The sequence below is a fragment of the Stomoxys calcitrans genome, chromosome 1 (assembly GCF_963082655.1).
Source record: "Stomoxys calcitrans chromosome 1, idStoCalc2.1, whole genome shotgun sequence".
Classification (NCBI taxonomy): Eukaryota; Metazoa; Arthropoda; class Insecta; order Diptera; family Muscidae; genus Stomoxys; species Stomoxys calcitrans.
In genome coordinates this window covers 28,955,035-28,973,627 of record NC_081552.1, presented here as the reverse complement: position 1 = coordinate 28,973,627, position 18,593 = coordinate 28,955,035, and the positions used below count along the sequence as shown (strand labels likewise).

General features: G+C 39.5%; 1 protein-coding gene across 10 annotated transcripts in view; it reads left to right on the top strand.

The window, feature by feature from the left end:
- Positions 1–18,593, top strand: part of LOC106091397 (gamma-aminobutyric acid receptor alpha-like) — a 128,780-nt gene that overhangs the window by 67,291 nt on the left and 42,896 nt on the right. For all 10 annotated transcript variants that reach the window (XM_059360626.1, XM_059360623.1, XM_059360621.1 and 7 more), the window contains 3 exons: positions 12,485–12,552; positions 12,678–12,898; positions 13,193–13,275. In XM_059360626.1, coding sequence (XP_059216609.1) covers positions 12,485–12,552; positions 12,678–12,898; positions 13,193–13,275 — 372 coding nt within the window. The remainder of the gene's footprint in view (positions 1–12,484; positions 12,553–12,677; positions 12,899–13,192; positions 13,276–18,593) is intronic.

Below are 18,593 nucleotides of genomic sequence, written 5' to 3'. Positions count from 1 at the left end.
ATATGATCATCTTTGGGCACAATGACATTTTATGAAAACTGCCCCACCCAAGCACAATCCGCTGTACATTCTACTATACACAGAATAAAAATGTTCCTATATTTACAATCTAAACTTCTAGGTTTCATGGGTGTATCTTGACTTCAAATATACTCCAAACTGTTGGCATAAACAACCTGCCAATACCTTTCGGTTGAGTGCAGTGCACATTTCAAAAAATTAAGATTGTTCAGCCATACATGCACTTAGCCCAAAAAGTTTCTTTTTATACCCTGCACCATAGGATGGGGGGCATACTAATTTCGTCATTCTGTTTGTAACTACTCGAAATATTCGTCTGAGACCCCATAAAGTATATATATTATTGATCGTCGTGACATTTTATGTCGATCTAGCCATGTCTGTCCATCCGTCCGACCGTCCGTCTGTCTGTCGAAAGCACGCTAACTTCCGAAGGAGTAAAGCTAGCCGCTTGAAATTTTGCACAAATACTTCTTATTAGTGTAGGTCGGTTGGGATTGCAAATAGGCCATATCGGTCCATGTTTTGATATAACTGCCATATAAACCGATCTTGGGTCTTGACTTTTTGAGCCTCTAGAGTACGCAATTCTTACCCGATTGGAATGAAATTTTGCGCGACGTGTTTTGTTCTAATATCCAATAACTGTGTCAAGTATGTTTCAAATCGGTCCATAACCTGCTATAACTGTCATATAAACCAATCTTGGGTCTTGACTTCTTGAACTTCTAGAGGGCGCAATTCTTATCCGATTTGAATGAATTTTGGCACGACGTGTTTTGTTATGATATCCAACAACTGTGCCAAGTATGGTTCAAATCGGTTCATAACCTGATATAGCTGTCATATAAACCGATCTGGGACCTTGACTTCTTGAGCCTGTAGAGGTCGCAATTATTATCCGATTCGCCTGAAATTTTGTACGACGTATTCTCTCATGACCATCAACATACGTATTTATTATGGTCTGAATCGGTCTATAGCCCGATACAGCTCCCATATAAATCAATCTCAGCTTTGTACTTCTTGAGCCCCCAAAGGGCGGAATTCTTATTCGAATTGGCTGACATTTTACAGAGGTCTCCAACATATAATTTAATTGTGGTCCAAACTGGACCATATCTTGATATCGCTGTAATAGCAGAGCAAATCTTTTCTTATATCCTCCATGGTGGAGGGTATATAAGATTCGGCCCGGCCGAACTTAGCACGCTTTTACTTGTTCATTGTCTTTTATTATTTGTAGGTTTCGTACCCCTCTTCTTTAATTTATACCCCATATTGTAATTATCGGGTTAGATGTCCGATAGGTGGGAAGAAGGGTCGAGCGCTAGAAATTTAACTTATATAGCTATTTCAGGTGCTAACCATACTTACAGTTTAGAGCTATTACATGTGGACGGAACAAATTTTTATCCTACTGCCTTAAACCTTCCATTTGAATATCATATTGCCATTATTGGGCTACATGTCAACTTAGGTATAAGGCGGACTCTCAGCCATTTGTTAAATGTGGGAATGTTTCGATCGTATTCTACTCCTAAAACCCTTTCATTTAAACCTAGATTTTTTTAAATTGTTGACCCGTTGACCCGAAATTTCGATGTCAAATTTCGACTCTATTTTCAATTACCCTGAATTTGAGCCCCATTTGTCATGGTAAGGAATGGGGGTATACCAATCTAGTCATTCCGTTTGTATATATATACATATATATATATATATATATATATATCGTATATATATATAATCTTGATCGTCTCGTCATTCTGAATCGATCTAGCCATGTCCGTCCGTCTGTCGAAATCACGATAGAGGTCGAACGCGGTCCAAAGTACTGTCCAAATCGGTCTATAACCTGATATAGCTCCCATATAAACCGATTTCCCGATTCTACTTCCTCAGCACCTGGATGCCGCAATTTTTGTCCGATTTGGCTGAAATTTTGCACAGAGTGTTCTGTTATGACTTCCAACAACTGTGTCAAGTACGATCCAAATCGGTCTATAAACTGATATAGCGAAGATGCAGTATACATTTACTGGCGGATGTATTAAAGAAGTCAAGGCAGATATTACCGCCTTACAGGAAATGAGATGGACTGGGAATGGCGTCACTACAACACGAAATGGTGACCAACTATACTATATCTGCTATAATACGAAGCATAAATTTGGCTGTGAATTTGTGGTTGGTCGGAGACTGAATCATCTTGTCTCCGGTGAATGAGAGACTAGCCACAAAGCCAAATTCTTCAACATCAGCCTTATTTGTGCCCATGCCCCGATGGAAGACAAGAACGAGATGACCAAGGATATTTTCTACGAGCGCATAGAGGGAGAATATGACCGATGCCTCCCCATGATATTAAAATCATTCTGGGAGATTTTAATGCGAAGATAGGGAAGGAAGACATTGTTGGTCCAACAGTCGGAAAATTTTGCCTCCACGAGTCCAGTAATGGGTTAAGGCTGATAGATTTCGCCGCAGCAAAAAACATGGTAGTTAGTAGCACCAGATTTCAACATAAAAATATTCACAAAGCCACATTTCTGTCACCCGATCAAAACACGAGGAACCAAACCCAGTGTGTTAGATGTACGATCCATCGGTGGAGAGAATATAGATTCGGATCATTACCTTCTGGCAGCAAAGGTTCGCACCCGTTTGAACATGGCGAGAAAAGTACGATCTGACACTGCAAGGAAGCTGGACATTGAAAAGCTGCAAACACAACAGATGACAGCAGCATACTCCACTCAACTGATCCAACTGGTTGATAAAATCACTCCTTGTTCCGATGATATAATGGCGCAGTAGCAAACTATTCCCCACTCCTTGAAAAATGCCGCGAAATCCATACTTGGGTACCGGAAGCATCCTCCAAGAAACCCACATGGTACGACCAAGAGTGTCGAGATGCTACTGAAGCCAAGAATGCGGCACATAGAGTATCCCTGCAATCAGTAGCAACGCGCCAGATGAAGGAACGGTATCGGGAGAAAAGGAGAGAGGAGAAACGTCTATTCCGCAAAAAGAAAAGGGTAATGGAAAGACGTGAGTCTCAGCGAATTGCGATGTACAGGAGTCAGAATGAAGTCCGGAAATTCTACCAAAGAATTAAACATCAAAACGATGGCTTTATTGGACAAAGAAGGAAATCTGCTGCTGAGGATATGGAAAAAACATTTTACCAAACTGCTAGTGTCCGACGGTGGCGGCGAAGAGGATACCGCAGAACCAATCCCTGATGATGGTGTAGAACGTTTGCTTCATCGTCAGAATGAGGTCCAAGTAGCAGCCACCCGACTAAAGAACAACAAGGCAGCAGGAGCCAACGGGTTACCCGCTGAACTATTTAAGACCGGAGGCAACACGCTGATAAGGCGTATGCATCAGCTTATCTGCGCAATGTGGCTAGAAGAACGCATACTCAGCATACTATGTCCCGTACACAAGAAAGGAGACAACACGGAATGTGCCAACTACAGAGGAATAAGTCTCCTCCCCATCGCATACAAGATACTGTCGAGCGTACTGTGTGAAAGATTTAAACCAAAAGTCAATGAGATAATTGGGCCCTATCAATGCGGCTTTAGACCTGGTAAATCCACCCTGAACCAGATAATCACACTGCGCCAAATCCTGGAAAAGACCCGAGGAGGACAAATCAACACCGTTCAAAGGTATTTCAAGCCATGTCCGAGTTTGGTATCCCTGCGAAATTAATAAGAGTCTGCAGGATTAAACTTGTTGATACGCGTTCCTCAGTATGAATAGGAAAGAATCTCTCCGAATCATTTAGCCTATCGTGTGATCTCTTTAATATCCTACTGGAGAAGATTATGCGAGATGCTGATGTGAATTGATATGGTACACTAATCACAAGAGAACACATGCTACTCGCCTATGCCGACGACATCGACATCATAGGTCGGCCACCGGAAGTAGTAACTGCAGCCTTTGAAAGAATCGAAAGAGAGTTAGTGAAAATGGGTCTGGCAGTAAATCGAGATGAGACGAAATGGATGGTTTCAACTTCCAAAACGCCTTGTACAACCGAGCTGATAAAGAATATGGAGAAAGTTGGGAACCACAACTTTGAAATAGTCAGCAACTTTATCTACCTCGGTACCGCCGGAACCGAAACGAATGACAACAGTTTTGAGATAAAGCGAGGTATAATACTGGCAAACAGATGCTACTTTGGATTAAGTAAGCAGTTTAGAAACAAGGCCACCTCTCGATAGACAAAGATTACACTATACAAGACACTGACAATAACCGTGTTGTTATATGGTTCTGAGGCATGGGTACTTGTGAAAGCAGATGAGACAGTGCTTGGAGTATTTGAGAGAAAGATTCTTCGTAAAATATATGGACCAGTTTGCTTTAATGGAGAATAAAGGCGGCGTATGAACCACGAGCTGTATGATGACGATAGCATAGTTACACGCATCAAAACACAACGGCTGCGTTGGCTAGGTCATGTTGTCAGAATGGATGAAGAAGCTTGCATGTATCACCGCAAACCGGGAAGACCAAAAGCCCGATGGAAAGATCAAGTGGTGGCAGACACCTCGAAACTTGGTGTCAGAGTTATTAGAATGAGCGCAGAAGATCAAGGCTCTTGGAATGCTATTCAACGTTCGGCTAGTGGAACAAATGTTCTGTCATACCCAATTAAAGAAGAAGCTCCCATATAAACCAATCTCCCAATTTGACTTCTTGAGCCCCGCAAGAAAAATTGCGGAAGCCGCAATTTTTGTACGATTTGGTTGAGATTGTGCATGTAGTGTTCCGTTATGACTTCCAACAACTGCGCTAAGTGCGTTCCAAATTGGTCTAAAATCTGATATAGCTCCCATATAAACCAATTTCACTTCTTGAGCCCCTGGAAGCCGCAATATTTGTCCAATTTGGCTTAAATGTTTCTCTTGCATATACCAGCCACTTCTCCCACCTATAGTTGAGTATTCTGTTCAGCTTTTTAAGCGGAATGCTGTCAAACTCCATATAAAAAAAAAACATCGGTGAATCGTTGGCTTATAATAGGCGAAGAAGTAGTACTTTGCATATAGCGAGAAAAATGCAAAAAAATTAAAGTGGCAACACTTGAAATCATTGTCAGCATAACTTTTATACCCTACACCACTACTGTGGTACAGGGTATTATAACTTAGTGCATTTGTTTGTAACACCCAGAAGGAAGAGAGATAGACTATGTCCGTCTCTCTGTCTGTCTGTCTGTCCATGTTCATTTGTGTACAAAGTACAGGTCGCAGTTTTCATCCGATTTATAGAAACGAAGCCAATTGAAATTGGAAAAAATCGGTTCAGATTTGGATCCGTGCGGTTTGCAGTAATATTGCACTCCTAGAGCCACTGCAAGCGCCTTTATCGACCAATCTTGCAAAAATTTTGTACAATGCTTTCCCCGACGACTAACACAATATCTGAGAAGTTTGCTTCAACTCGGTTCAGATTTAGAAGTTGCTGTCATATATATGTTTGTCCGATTTTGAGAAATATTGCAATAATGTGCTCATTTGTTAACCGATTCTCTCGAAATTTGGCAGGAAGTATTTTCTTATGACTCTCCACATTACTGGTAAGTTTCATAGAAATCAACCCTGATTTAGATATAGGTGTGATATATATGTATATTGCCCTGTTTTTACTCCAGGAGCCACTGGAAGCACATTTTTTGACCAATCTTAGCAAAATTTTGCACACCGCTTTCCTCGACGACTACCATTGGATATAGCTCCCACATTGTACTTATTGGGTAGGTGTAGAGTATTATACAGTCGGCACGGGCCGACTTTTGCCCTTCCTTACTGGTTTTTATACCCACCACCGAAGGATGGGGGTATATTCATTTTGTCATTCCGTTTGCAACACACCGAAATATCCATTTCCGACCCTATAAAGTATATATATTCTTGATCAGCGTAAAAATCTAAGACGATCTAGACATGTCCGTCCGTCTGTCTGTTGAAATCACGCTACAGTCCTCAAAAATAGAGATATTGAGCTGAAACTTTGCACAGATTCTTTTTTTTTCGTCCATAAGCAGGTTAAGTTCGAAGATGGGCTATATCGGTCTATATCTTGAGACCGATCGGCCGATTTAGGGTCTTAAATAAAAGCCACATATATTATCCAATTTCGCTGAAATTTGGGACAGTGAGTTGTGTTAGGGCCTTCGACATCCTTCGTCAATTTGGCTCAGATCGGTCCAGATTTGGATATAGCTGCCATATAGACCGATCCGCCGATTTAGGGTCTTAGGCCCATAAAAGCCACATTTATAACCCGATTTCGCTGAAATTCGGGACAGTGAATTGCGTTAGGCCCATCGACATTCTTCGTCAATTTGGCCCAGATCGGTCCAGATTTGGATATAGTTGTCATATAGACCGATCCTCCGATTTAGGGTCTTAAGCCCATAAAAGCCACATTTATTATCCGAAGACATCTGTCTTCAATTTGGCCCAGATCGGTTCAGATTTGGATATAGCTACCATATAGACCGATCCTCCGATTTAGGGTCTTAAGCCCATAAAAGCCACATATATTATCCGAAGACATCTGTCTTCAATTTAGCCCCGATCGGTCCAGATTTGGATATAGCTGCCATATAGCCCGATCCACCGATTTAGGGTCTTAGGCCCATAAAAGCTACATTTATCATCCGATTTTGCTGAAATTTGGGACAGTAAGTTGTGTAAGGCCCCTCGATATCATTCGTCAATTTGGCTCAAATCGGTCAAGATTTGGATATAGCTGCCATATAGACCGATCCTTCGATTTAGGGTCGTAGGCCCATTAATGGCGCATTCATTGTCCGATGTCGCCGAAATTTGGGACAGTGAGTTAAGTTAAGCCCCTTGACATACTTCTGCATTATCGTATAGATTGGTCTAGATTTGGATATAGCTGCCATATAGACCGATCTCTCGGTTTTAGGGCCATAAAAGGCGCATTTATTGTCCGATGTCGCCGCAATATGGGACAGTGAGTTGAGTTAGGTTAGATTAGCTGCCATATTGACCGATCTCTCGATTTTATGTTTTGGGCTCATAAAAAGCCCATTTATTGTCCGATGTTACCGAAATTTGGGACAAAGAGTTAAGTTAAGCCCCTACACATATTTCTGCAATATAGACCTCCATATAGACCGATCTCTCGATTGAAAGTCTTGGCCCCATAAAAGGCGCATTTTTAGTCCGATTTCACTGAAATTTGACAGACTGACTTATGTTATGCTTTTCGATATCCGTGACGTATATAGTTCAGATCAGTTTATTTTTAGATATAACTTCTAAAAAAATCAATATTTTGTTATAAACAATTGAACAATGACTTTTACTTTTTAGTATTTGGTCCAAATTGGAACATATATTGATATAGCTGCTTTGGGTCATAAGGTATGAATTTTGCACCGGATTTTGACGAAAGGTGGTTTAAATATATACCCGAGGTGGTGGGTATCCAAAATTCGGCCCGGCCGAACTTAACGCCTTTTTACTATTTCTCAATAAGTTTTGTGAAAAGGCCGTTTGTATTTAAACCTTTATCCCAATCGCCCACCCTTTGACAAAAGACAGAATGTCGCAAGTCCTAAGAAAGATTTTTGGACCTAATTTGAAGAAGTCAAATCCGGGGATCTTTTTATAGGGGGCTACATTTGTTTATAGACCGATTCGGCTCATACTTAGCATGGATTTTGGTCCATGATCATAACTGAAGTCTTTGTTCCAAATTTTAGCCAAATCGGATGAAAATTAAGGCTTCTAAGGGCTCAAGAATTCAAATCCGTGCATCGATCTATATGGGGGCCATATCAGTTTATAGACCGGTTCGAATTACATTTACCTGGCGTGGATGTTGAAAGTCATAACTCTAGTCTTTGTTCCAAATTTTAGCCAAATCGGATATATTTGAGACTTCTAGGGGCTCACGAATTCAAATCGGGGAATCGGTTTATATGGGGGCTATATCTAAATCTGAACCAATATGGCCCATTTGCTACATCATTCTATGGTGTTGGGTTTAAAATATACGAAAATTTTCTATAAAATGAAAAATTTTGAAAAAAAAACCTATAAACAGCAGGAACTGGGGGAATAACTTTTGATTTTCTATTATATAAAAAACAAGTGACATCGTGCTAAGTTCGGCCGTGCCGAATCTTGGGAACCCACCATCATGGATTCTGCTAAAATTTTTTACAAACTAAATTTAGTTGATGATTTGAGTCCGCCTGCTATGCAGACGATGTTATAATACTTCTTAGGGGTAAGGATCTAAACCAGCTATGACTGGGCTAGACCCAGGGGTCTTAATGTTAACCCAGAGAAGACAGAAATATGCATGTCCACGAGGAAGACGAAGGTGGGCCAATTTGACGCACCACGTTTCCTCAATAAAACGATTTCAAAATCTGGCAAGGTCAAATATTTAGGAGTGATCTTGGATAGTAAACTTAATTGGAAGAGTTACATTCATGAGCATACTGAAAAGGCTCACAGATTTTGGAAACTATGTAGACGGGTAGTATGCTCGAAATGGGGACTGAATCCGAGGATATTCCACAGGCTCTACAGAAGCGTGAGTTTAGTCGATTGCTATGGATGAAAAGTGCAACGTTAGGACCATACAACAAGTTCAGAGAACATGTTGTCTTCGCATAGATGAAGTGGTGAGGACCACGCCAACTAGGACACTGGAGACTATTCTAGATATCCGACCCATTGACATACAGATTAAATGTGAGGCAGGCACTGCGGCTATGAGGCTTAAGGTGATGGGAGAATGGATTGAGGATCAGAGCAGCTCATACCATCACGGTATAATCGAGGCTACGATAGGAAACCTGGAGGGAAGGGAAGAGATTTCCGATCGGATACCTGAGACGACATTTGAGGTCGAGTGCGAGGCACTGCTGTCAGCAGCACAGTCTTGGACTGACGGAACCCTAGTATTGCCGTCTGGAAGATCATGTTACACGGATGGATCAAAACTAGGGGACAAAGTGGGCCTGGAATTCTACATTGAGAGCCCGGAGACTGAGATCTGTTTTACACTGCCTGACTATAAAACGGTCCTTCAGGCAGAGATTGCGATCACGCAATGCGTGAGGTAGTGTGTTACTAACGCGTGGACGTCGAATGTGAAAATCTTTACCGACAGAAAAATGGTCATAAGGGACGGTAAGGTCCCGAACACTCTTGCACTTAGATTAGAGATTAACACCTTCTCTGAGGATGGCACAATCCACATTGTTTAGGTGACGGGCCATAACGGAGTAAGGGGGAGTGAAAGGCTGACGATTTGGCAGTGAAGGCCGGAGAACTGCCGTCGATAATCTTGGTTAACCCGAAGCCTTTCGGGCGGACTCAGTCCGATTTAGGGGCGTGGGCGACAAACGCTAACTTTGTGGAACAGCGAAACAGTCGATAGGGCGGCGAAAATTCTATGGGATAATCCGGATCGTGAGAGGTCGGGACTATTACTGGAAGGAAGTAAGAAGGAGGTCAGTATAGCTAATGGTGTCATAACGGGACACAAAGGACTCACTTAAGCAAAATCGGTGCGGAAGGGGATGACATGTGTAGGGCATGTGGGGAAGATGAAGGGACGTTGGAGCATTTCCTGTGTCATGGACTAATAGACTGTACTTGGCACAGTTGTTGGAAGTCGAAACAGAACACCGCATGCAAAATTTCCGCAAGGGGTCAAGAAGTCAAATCGGGAGATCAGTTTACATGGGAGCTATATCAGGTTATAGACCGATTTGTACCGTACTTGGCACTGTTATTGGAAGCCGTAATATAACGCCGCGTGCAATTTCAGACAAATCGGTGGTTGTGGTTTCCAGGGACTCCAAAAACCAAATCGGGAGATCAGTTTATATGGAAGCTATATCAGGATGTAGACAGATTTGAACCGTACATTATATGCAAAATTTCAACTTAATCGGACAAAAATTGCGGCTTGTAAGTGCTCAAGAAGTCAAATCGGGAGATCGGTTTATATGGGAGCTATATCCAAATCTGAACCGATATGGCCCATTTGCAATCCCCACATCAATATTGATTATATGTGCAACATTTTAAGCGGCTAGCTTTACGAGTTCGACCGCTATCGGGATTTCGACAAACAGACATGGCTAGACCGACTCAGAATGTCGAGACGATCCAGAATATATATACTTTATGGGGTTCAATATTTCGAGGTGTTACTAACGGAATGACTAGATTAGTATACCCCCTTCTATGGTGGCGGGTATATAAACAGAAATACATATAGTGAGTGCAAAAAAGAGTAAATGGTAAAAGAGCTAGTTTTCATTTAAAAGATTGGTTTGGAAACTTTTCTATTAAAAAAGGCCTTTTATAATGCCTTTTGTCCTCTTTGTTAAGCTTCTGGTTTAGTGTGTGCGTTAATATTTTAATTTCAGTTGATGCATTTTTTGAAATAGTCTTCTATTGAACTAAAGCAAAAGTTCTACAATTCCATGGTTCATAGAAATTTAATCTGATTGAAATGGCTTTATTCTGGACGGTTGTGCCTTTCAGAAATTGCCAATTTTTTCTTTTCACTTGCAAATAACAAAATAAAAGATTTGTCCTGTGGGTGTTTTAAGTTTGATTTTAAAAATGAGAAAGTATGCTTGTGTGCACAAAATACTTACACTAACAAGCTCTCATTTATCATCATTCTCAATTTGATTCATGCTCTGATGATGTAGTGGTTGGCTTCCCCTTGTGTTCTTCGTTTTTGTTCCCATAAAATTATATGACTATGTTAAACACTTCACTTCATTACAGCATTAACACAATCTTGCAATGCATTTTGGCCCCTTGTCTCTTGCCAATCAGTGTGATGACTATGGCAATGGAAATGGTTTTAGTGAGGCTTTCATACACAAATTACATGGGGTTCATTTTTTTTCTTTCTTTCTTTTTTCTCGCGTTGTGTTTGCCATTTCCGCTTAAGCCCCGGATACGGATATTAACATATTCACCAAGAACACTTATACTTTCATGCCCACACACACACACACGCACTTTTACACTTAAATGGACCCTAGGGTGGGGGAGAATGTCGCAATAAACATATGAGCGAAATGAATGCGGACAGTGGGGTGAATATGATTTAACTTAGTGCAGTTAGGCCTTTCTAACAACTCCCTGCATTAAGACAGACATACAAAGAGGCATACATTTATGCGAACATTTGCATATTAAACAAAAGTCGAGAGTTTTTGTCCTCCATGCTTGGTGAAGCTGGAGAATTCTCGCAGCAAATGAAATGGAGAACTTATCACTGTAGCAAACTCATTAAAAAGTGTTCACTTCGCAGAAATAAAAGGCTGGGCAAGGGGGAAAGGAAAGGAGGGGGTAACATATTGGCATACATTTTCTTAATTCTAAAAACTACTCAGAACAATTCAGCATCTGTTCATAAGTAAAGCCTAGTACTGACTTCGAGTTTTCGCCCGAACAGTTGTCAAAACGAAATTTTGTGAAATGATTACATGTCCATTAAATGCAGCGAACAATGGCAATCAACTGTTTACAAAAATTGTTAGTTTAAATTTTTTAAGAAATTTTGTCTTTTTAATTTGTGTAGAGATATTGGGGATATGAAAGACACTACACTCGATCAGAAGACTATGTGACTCCCTAATCCCTACGAATTCAATAAAAACCACTACGCCAGTGCCCTCATTCATATTGGACCAATCCGTGTATATAGAGGGACCAGAGAAGTTCGGGCGCCCCCGGCCCAAAGCTTTCTCTCCGAGAAGACAAACTCCAAGTCGCTATCTACGAAAGAGCCTAATGGACTTTCCCTTTGGTCATGTGGCGCCTACGAACACTGTGTTATTCATAATACAAAGCCCGATTTCCCAGGCGTTATGGATTACACACTTCTGATAAAAAGTACTGTATTTTTTTCCTGATAGAATCTACTGGAACTAATATCTCCCTGGTAATGAAAGTAGCAAAGACTTCTACACTGATGGCTTTGTACTTAAATCTACCATTTTGTAGAAAAATTTGTTTTCAGCTTGGTTGGCAGTCATACGATAACAATGATGTCAACATACAGCTGTTTTCTACCAAATCAACGCTTTACACGCCAAATAAAATGGTTTAATTACAATTAAACAAATTAGCAACACTGTTGGAAACCTTGTGAGATTTCACAAAATTTAATTGATCTTAAGCAACATTTTCCGCACAATCGAAGTCAATACTAGGCTTTAAGCCTACAAATCCATATACATTACGCCTAAGGATACGCAGCAATTTTTTATTATTATCAATTATACGCTCCTTTGTACTTTTAGTGCTTTGTTTCTAGACATTTCATCACTTCTTATCTTTTACTAAATATTTTAATTCTTTGATTTCTTTGAAACAAGACAAATATTTTGTCATTACAGGTCCACCTGCTACCGTTGAAGTGGATATCATGGTTCGTAGCATGGGTCCCATTTCAGAAGTGGATATGGTAATTTATTATTGTAAATTAAATCCCATCGAAACAAAAAAAACACCCCCCCCCCTTAATACAACACTCAAGCCTTCTCACTAATTAATTGTACTCATAAATTATATTCGTGCGTCAATATTTAGACTTATTCCATGGATTGCTATTTTCGCCAATCATGGGTTGACAAACGTTTGGCGTTCAAGGGAGCCCAAGACACGCTGGCTTTGAGTGTCTCAATGTTGGCGCGTATCTGGAAGCCCGATACCTATTTTTACAATGGCAAACAGAGCTATTTGCATACAATAACAACACCGAATAAATTTGTGCGCATCCATCAGGATGGTAGGGTGTTGTATTCCAGCAGGTGAGCCCCGTCCCCAAAACGAAACAAACCCGCAACAAGCGTATGCACTAGTAGTTGTTTGCATTGATTACCAGCCATCCGACAGCAACGGATAGCTATGCGCCATACCTTAAAGGCGTTTAAAGCTCTTATTGCTATGGTTTATAGAAAAGGTTTTAAGTGTCTTTAGGCGACTAAACAAACTTTCTAACTGATATACTAACTATAAGCAGTACCATATTTAAACACCATTTAAATTTTAGTTGTTTTTTTTTTACTGTGTGTTTGGCTGGTTTCCTGCGTTTTCTTTTACAGATTAACAATAAAGGCTGGCTGTCCCATGAATTTGGAAGATTTCCCTATGGATATACAGAAGTGTCCTTTGAAGTTTGGATCCTGTAAGTAAAGAAAATGTTTATAGATATTTATTTGCAGAAAATGTAGTGAAGCAAATTTATGAGGCCAACTTTTTATAAAACAAAGTTGTCGGGACACATTTTTTGGAAAGAAAGACGTTTAAAACAAGTAAAAGTGTGCTAATTTCCGGGGGCAGTGTCTTATCCACCCTCTACCATAAATCGCATTTGTCAACTTCTTCGCCCGGTGTTTCTTTATAGGCAAACAAAGGTTAATGCGCGCGAAAGAATTGCTATTCTATTGGAGCTATATCCGGTTATGTACCGATTCGGACCATACATGGCTTGGATATTGGAGACCATAGTAGACGTTATTGTGCAAAATTTCAGTCAATTCGGATAATTGATAAGAATTACTATGCTATTATACCTATATCAGGTTATGGACCGATTCAGACCATACTTGGTTTGGATGTTGGAAACCATAGAAGAAGAAATTTCAGCAAATTTGTATAAGAATTGTAAAATCGGATGATCGGTTTGAATGGGAGCTATACCAGGTTTAAGACCGATTCAGACCATACTAGGCACATATGTTGGAACTCATAGGAGAAATCATTGAGCAAAATGTTAGCCAAACCGGATAAGAATGTATGGGAATTTATCAGGACTTGGGCCCATTTGGACCATACTTGGTTTAGATGGACGCTATACCAAAACATGGACCGATATGACTCGTTATCAATCCCTACCGACCCACACTAATAACAGGGACAACTTTTTTATAGAAAAAGTTGTTGGGACAACTTTTTTATAGAAAAAGATGTTGGGACAACTTTTTTATAGAAAAAGTTGTTGGGACAACTTTTTTATAGAAAAAGTTGTTGGGACAACCTTTTTATAGAAAAAGATGTTGGGACAACTTTTTTATAGAAAAAGTTGTTGGGACAACTTTTTTATAGAAAAAGTTGTTGGGACAACTTTTTTATAGAAAAAGTTGTTGGGACAACTTTTTTATAGAAAAAGTTGTTGGGACAACTTTTTTATAGAAAAAGTTGTTGGGACAACTTTTTTATAGAAAAAGTTGTTGGGACAACTTTTTTATAGAAAAAGTTGTTGGGACAACTTTTTTATAGAAAAAGTTGTTGGGACAACTTTTTTATAGAAAAAGTTGTTGGGACAACTTTTTTATAGAAAAAGTTGTTGGGACAACTTTTTTATAGAAAAAGTTGTTGGGACAACTTTTTTATAGAAAAAGTTGTTGGGACAACTTTTTTATAGAAAAAGTTGTTGGGACAACTTTTTTATAGAAAAAGTTGTTGGGACAACTTTTTTATAGAAAAAGTTGTTGGGACAACTTTTTTATAGAAAAAGTTGTTGGGACAACTTTTTTATAGAAAAAGTTGTTGGGACAACTTTTTTATAGAAAAAGTTGTTGGGACAACTTTTTTATAGAAAAAGTTGTTGGGACAACTTTTTTATAGAAAAAGTTGTTGGGACAACTTTTTTATAGAAAAAGTTGTTGGGACAACTTTTTTATAGAAAAAGTTGTTGGGACAATTTTTTTATAGAAAAAGTTGTTGGGACAACTTTTTTATAGAAAAAGTTGTTGGGACAACTTTTTTATAGAAAAAGTTGTTGGGACAACTTTTTTATAGAAAAAGTTGTTGGGACAACTTTTTTATAGAAAAAGTTGTTGGGACAACTTTTTTATAGAAAAAGTTGTTGGGACAACTTTTTTATAGAAAAAGTTGTTGGCACAACTTTTTTATAGAAAAAGTTGTTGGGACAACTTTTTTATAGAAAAAGTTGTTGGGACAATTTTTTTTGTAGAAAAAGTTGTTGGGACAACTTTTTTATAGAAAAAGTTGTTGGGACAACTTTTTTATAGAAAAAGTTGTTGGGACAACTTTTTTATAGAAAAAGTTGTTGGGACAACTTTGTTATAGAAAAAGTGGTTGGTACAACGTTTTTATAGAAAAAGTCAACTTATTTATATAATAAGATGGCACTACTTTGCTATAGAAAAGTTGTGGGCACAACTTTTTTAAAAGAAAAATAATTGTTGTTGTTTCAAAAATATTTTTTTATAGAAAAAGTTATTATAGTTGTTATGGAAAACGGAGGGCACTACTCTTTTTATAAAAAAAGTTGTTGGGACAAGTTTTTCATAGAAAATGTTGTCCCAGTAATCCTTGGAAATTCTTTTGACGGATTGGTTTTAATATTTGTGTGAAGCATTTTTGTCACTCTTTTTCCACCTACTGTGCTTTATGTATATGATCTCTTTCCATAAGACCTCTTTTATATATAAATATGACCAATTATAGCCATTTTTTTATTTTCGCTTTTTACATGTCTCAATTTGCTTAACATGGCACAAAAAGATTACATTTCCGTGTTGCCGTTACATTCTTTGGTATTTAGCAATCAAGATGGCAAAAAAAAAAACTGGCATACATTTGGGAACTTGTCAGACAGGCAGGCCGCCAATTCCGATAACAGCACTCAAACAATCATAAATGCCATGAATTGTTAAAGGAAATTGGCAATAATGTACGCAATAAAGCTATGAATCGATGTATGAATGATCGAGTGAATGAACGAACGAAGCAAGGAACTCAAGAACGAATGATTCAACCTTAACAAAAGACAGCTTAGACGTATGGAGCGAGCAAGCCACCCCCAAAAATATAATTCACGCAATTTTCACATCAGTGTCAGATGATGGTAGCTTGGCCTCCAACAAGTACAAGGTGGAAAATGTATCATGTCGTAGTACTTTTATGGCATAGACATTCCTACGTCATAAGTGTGGCAAATATATGAAAGGGAAAAAATCATTGCACACGGATGTTTTTCTTTTCTTTTTGCAGGCAAATCATATGGGTATTCAGAGCATATTCCCAATAAAGTATAGCAGGCAATGATAGCTTCAAAAATGGATGGATGGATGGATGGTTGGTTGTTTGGACAGGTGAAATCATGAAGTGAAGTACACATTAATGGCAACGACAATATGGGGCTAAAAGCCAACAAATATGTAAACAGTTAGCATTTATCTAAGGGCAATTGAAGCATGGAAAAGGGGGTAGCATCAACGTTTAGTCATTTCCAAAATTTCTTATTAATCAGAATTGAAAACTCATTAGCACAACTCAAACTTCCCCTAACATTTCCTGTCGACGATGCTTTGGGAACATTGGAAAAATTTTTAAAAATCCCATTAATGTCTTACACTCAACATCCTTCCTTTTCTTTGCTAAACTCGTAGTTACACATTTGTCTGTACAGCATTTTTCTGCATAGGTATTCTCTGCTCATTATAGGCCTTTATGTGTATGTGTGTGAATGGGCGTTATGTAGACAGAGACTTACATTGATTATGAGCATATGAATAATCGCATTAATGAGTAAAAGTACTACCACACTCAAGTTTTCGTGTTGTTAACATGATTGCATCATGTCATCGTCATACACTTGGAATTATCTTGTTCCACAACGATTTCTGTGTCATTTTTTGAATAATTTGCATTTAATTAGAGGCACAAGGCGCAGTGCAAATGCTTTTTTCCGCGTTGCGATAGAAATAATCGATATGAGAGATATGAATAAAAGTAACGATATTAATTGCATATTTGAGTGGTTTCAAATGAAAAAAGTGGGGAAAATATTTATTACAAGGCTTACAGAGTGAATGAGGGAATGCTTTGGAAAACATCATACTTTAGGGGGTTGAGAAATAGATCACTAGTGTTATTATTCGTTGCATTTGGAACAACTTGATTTGAGATCATTCTTCTTTGAACCGTTAAGCGATGCGAACATCATGTTATTTCGTTCTGCAAGTATATTGGCGAAGAAGCCCGGTTCGAGACTAAAGGACAAGGCCGAACCTATTTTATCTTCGCATGCTCACAATCTGCCTAGCCCATCTGCGTTCTCTGGCAAACCAATGCGTTCATTAAGAGGTTGGAATAATAAAATATGCATTGCTCTCAAGTCTGGTTAGAGACTTAGTGCATAAAATCCTAGACCCCACCAAAAGTCTATCTTAATTGGGCTCGGAGATTCACTGCACAGGCAACCCCAAAGGAAACAGCACCGTACTCAGCCAAAAGGCTGTGGTCAGCTAAAAGCCACCCCATGCCCAAAAGAACTAAGACGATCCATAGTCATATGGGTCCAAGAACCTTTGATAATGTTGCTAAGGACAGCTTGGTAACGGTTGTTGTGGAAAAGAGAAAAGATCAGGGCTGCATAGCTAGGAAAAATAGCCAATGGACTGTCATCTGTATACTAAGTTTTCCTTGCGGAATTGCCTGGACCCCTCCAGTTTGTGACGATGCAGCCTGGTATCGAGGCCTTTACAAATGAATTGCTTTCAGGGATCAACGCTCAGTTGTAATATATCGTTGCACGCTAAAGAAGTTGGCGAGATCTGGCCTGGCGCGGCATTGGATTTAGTCAAGGAGGAAGGTATTCGTTCTTGACGAATGACACACCAAAATGGATACCAAAAATTTTCTCAGATCCTGAATCCATACTTGGGAGAGTAAGGGACGGTAATTCCAACTGACTGGAGGGTTGGTGGATTGGATGAGGCTGATGGTGACCGGAGACTAAATTCCGACTGTTTCGCTGACCTCAAAAAGTCTGAAGTAATTGTATCCTACGGATTCAACAAAGGGTGGGGTTGGGGAATCAGAAGACGACTTAGCACTTGTTGCTGAGCATTTGTCTGAGGAACTATCGACAACATCTCTAAAGTCTGACGGATTGCAGGAGACTGACAATCCCCCAGTCACGATCAAAACAGGAGGGAAAAGTGTCGAATCGGGACCCGACAAGCCCTATGTGGCTGGGTCATTCGGTTGATTTGGAAACTCAACTGGCGGAATCGACCACACCGCAAGTGTCCATTGTCTTGAGGAAGATTGTTTCCACTGCTTTCTTAACTGCCCCTGGCAGACTCAGAAGACTAGGCTTACGCAACAGTGCTGAAAATTCCTACTATGGTCCTGTTTCTGCAAATAAATTTTCACCATTTTAAGGCCACTTCGGCAGCACTTAAGGTCCTTCAGATAGCAGGAGGATTTGACGTGGTTCTAATCCAGGAGCCATCGGTGTGTGGAGGAATAGTTCGTGGACTAATAATTTCTGGATTTAAATTACTCAAGGGTACGAAGAATGTCAGACACAAAGCCTGTATTCTTGCAAAGAGTAGTCTGAATGTTTTTCTTCTACCGTCGCTAAGCACTGAAGAGCCAGTAGAAGCCAGCCCTGAAATAAATAAGTCTCATTATTGGCACATCACCAGATATGGGGCCCGGCACGGGATAACTATGAGCATCACACAG